Raw genomic sequence first — 3,168 nt, 5'->3', positions numbered from 1 at the left:
TTCACATAATCAGTTTTCTTTTTTAAATCTTAATCCCGACTAACTTTACGGCCAAAAGCCGACAAAAAATCAAAGACTTTCTTTCTTTCTACATGCATCAGCATATTTTCCCCATTTCTTCGCCAGTCTTTTTGCTCAAGCGTAACAAATATCACTGTATCTTTTAAAATTCGCACATATGACTAAAATGAAAAAAATGCTTCTTTTTCATCGCTTAATTTAGCCTTTATAAAGTTTGGGGGAATTCTGTAGGGTACAAAAAAATTACTGATCCTTGAAGATTATAAAATAAAATCAGCATATCTTGTAAGAGACAGAGCCTTCTAATGAAGGAGATTCATAATTAAGTATAAGATCAATAAGCGTTCGTACCATTAATTAATACATGTCGTATTTGTTCAGCTACCTTTATGATGCGTAGAAAAATGAAATACTCATCTTGTCTTTTGTTTGCTCTCGTCAAAGGTAAGGATGTGAAAAGTTAGATATAATATTGTCGTTTCCTTTACTATTTTCATTCAAACTTCATTTATTTTTTTTGATTTCAATGTTAACATTCATTTTGTAGAATGTGTCGGGTCGCTTTTTTGGCACATTGTTCCCCGTATGACCGATATGGCTATTTCGGAGGTTCCATTGGAGTCCCACCTAAAATTATCTGCGACATCGTGTGCCTTGCAGTGTCAAACCAGAATAGTCTGTACACTATTCCAGTATAATAAGATATCCAAACAGTGTGATTTATATGACGGAGAGGGTTATAAGGCGGTAGAAAGAGAAAACGAAAACCGATTCTATCAAAGGATGCCTGATGGTAAGTTGAGAATTACTAATATTTTGCATAGTATCATCTTATCTTGTAGTATAAATTTATCGCAAAATTTTGCACTCTAAAATTCTTTTTAAGAAATATTTATATAAAATACGTGTGGTCTTTGTTTACGTGACATGTATTCTCGATTAACACGTAAAACAAAATATGCACTCAATAATTCTTTATTCTTATGCCTACGTGAACCAAGTTACTAGGGTATATAGTTTTTTCCCTGTTCATCCGTCCGTCTGTTTGTCCACAGAAACTTAAACCTTGTTCATTACTTTAAAATGGATGGTGCTTTGGCTTTCATTAACCACAGGTGTAGCCTGTCTTCGGGTTACCACCTAATTTGACCTCTTGACCTTGGAATTTGACCTACTTTTGCAAAAAATACAACACTTTAACCTTGGCTTACTTTTGAATAGTTGTAGCTCGGACGTTTATACTTCACACGTGTAATAATTGTGACAAGATCTTTCAGTGGGTATGAATATTTTTTACCTTGATCTTAGAGTTTGAAAAAAATACCACACTTTAACTTTGGCCATAGCTTTTAAATAGTTGGAGCTAGGGCTTTCAAACTTAAGACGTAATGTGTTGTGAAAAGACCTTTCAGCTGGTATAAATATTTTTGACCTAAGAGTTTGACCCACTTTTTTTAAAAACTTGAAAAGTTAGAACTAGGGCTGTCATATTTCACAGGTGTATTCCTTGTACCAAGACCTTTCTTTGGATACCAACACTTTTGACTTTGACCTTTGGACTGTGACATGCATTTGAGAAAAGTCAATCCTCGCCATGAGCTGCCATACGGGAGTATCAGTGTTTCACAAACACATCTTTTAATATTAAGGTTGTGTAGCGGGGCGTGATGAGTGGTTTCCCGAGTACAATTCTTGTATCTGGATCCACACGGAGAGTCTACCGTACGAGGAGGCAAAACAGAGATGTGAATCAGGAGGCAAAATGATGATGGAAGCACGAAATATAACACAGATGCAGACTTTGATGAATCTTCTCGATTTAAGTAAGTTTTTATCCCTTGAAACATTTCTTAAGAATGTTTTTCGAGATCAGTGGGTTTATTTTTAGGTTAAATACTGAAGAGACAATTCTATTATTCATTTCACTAATGGTATTATGTTTTCTAATAATAGAATGGATCCATGTACTTGCCTTCCTGGTAAAAGATAATACATATGAATGGAATGACGGTTCTCTGGTCTCGCAGGGCTGGTGTCCTTATCAGCCAAGTGAAAACACGGGTTGTATTGGAGTAGATCTCGCTAATTGGTGTCCTTCCGGAGGACTGGACGACTATCCGTGTACGGACGAAAGAACTTTCTTTTGTGTTTAAAATTTGTCTGAAAATCCAATTTCAGTATTAAACATTTAATGACCTATGAACAAAATTAAAAGTAACACATTGAAAAAGACTCCTAAATGTCTAAGATCTTCTTGGGGCATTAGTTGTAATTTTTTGGTCCTCGTTTTGAAAGATTTTTGAAACGTCAGAAAATGATCGATGTTACCCAAATGTCGTTTACTGATTTTTATTTGAAAATTTGAATAAACACTAGTCGTGCACTTCTTATTTTCAAATAAAAATCGGTATTTAATTGACACAACTATTGAGTCTATACTTCAACTGCCTGCTTTCGGACCTTCACAGGAAGAAGGTGCAAATAGTACAATATTTTCGTGCAAACAATCAAGATAAGAACATGTACCATAAATTGGAAAGCTGTGAAATTTTATGTGAAAATAATCCACAAGTTTTTCTAATGAATTGTCATCAATTCTCCGTTCTTGACAAGGGACAATCGGCATCTATTATCAGTAGACAGGGTATGCTTACTCCTTCATGGCACCTAACCTGATCCCACCGTTACTTTATTAGAGATCCGTGTTTGCTGTGTTCCAAGACGTCTGAGCTTGACTACTGGTCGTTATTAGTTGACATTTGATTCAGCTAGGGCTTATGAGAAGAAGCGGAAAAAAATCTGTTGATGATGATATCTCATGTTTAAATACGTCATAAATCCTGTGAATATGCATTTTTGGTAAATTAGCATTGCAATTTCTAACTACAATCAAGGAGAACCAATAACACTTTAAAAGAACATTGGGGAAGTCAAACAATATAGTGGGCACAAGCCAGAGTTTTAGATGACACCATTTTACAGAAAGTGATGCTAGTAATTGATAGTACATATATTGCTTACGTCCCATACGAAAATTATACACTCATGTACTATTGGAGGCGTCCCCATGTAACGGCGAATGGTTTCAAATTTAGAATTTACGCACTCAGAGTCATTGCTTGAACGTGTCAACGCCTATCGTGACAA

At 35.3% G+C, this 3,168-nt stretch overlaps 1 protein-coding gene across 1 annotated transcript; it reads left to right on the top strand.

Annotated features, from left to right (window-relative positions):
- The first annotated feature begins 572 nt into the window (after nucleotides 1–572).
- On the top strand, nucleotides 573–2,174 carry LOC134231992 (C-type mannose receptor 2-like). Its single transcript, XM_062713937.1, has 3 exons — nucleotides 573–814; nucleotides 1,671–1,844; nucleotides 1,975–2,174. Exons 1-3 carry the CDS (start codon nucleotides 607–609, stop codon nucleotides 2,172–2,174), a joined length of 582 nt encoding a protein of 193 aa, XP_062569921.1. The 5' UTR covers nucleotides 573–606.
- Nucleotides 2,175–3,168: the final 994 nt, after the last annotated feature.

The sequence above is a fragment of the Saccostrea cucullata genome, unplaced genomic scaffold (assembly GCF_032062105.1).
Source record: "Saccostrea cucullata isolate Sc308-1 unplaced genomic scaffold, CSIRO_AGI_Scuc_v1 ctg4490, whole genome shotgun sequence".
Classification (NCBI taxonomy): domain Eukaryota; kingdom Metazoa; phylum Mollusca; class Bivalvia; order Ostreida; family Ostreidae; genus Saccostrea; species Saccostrea cuccullata.
The sequence above is the reverse complement of the archived record's forward strand: the minus strand, read 5'-3'. Positions and strand labels throughout refer to the sequence as shown.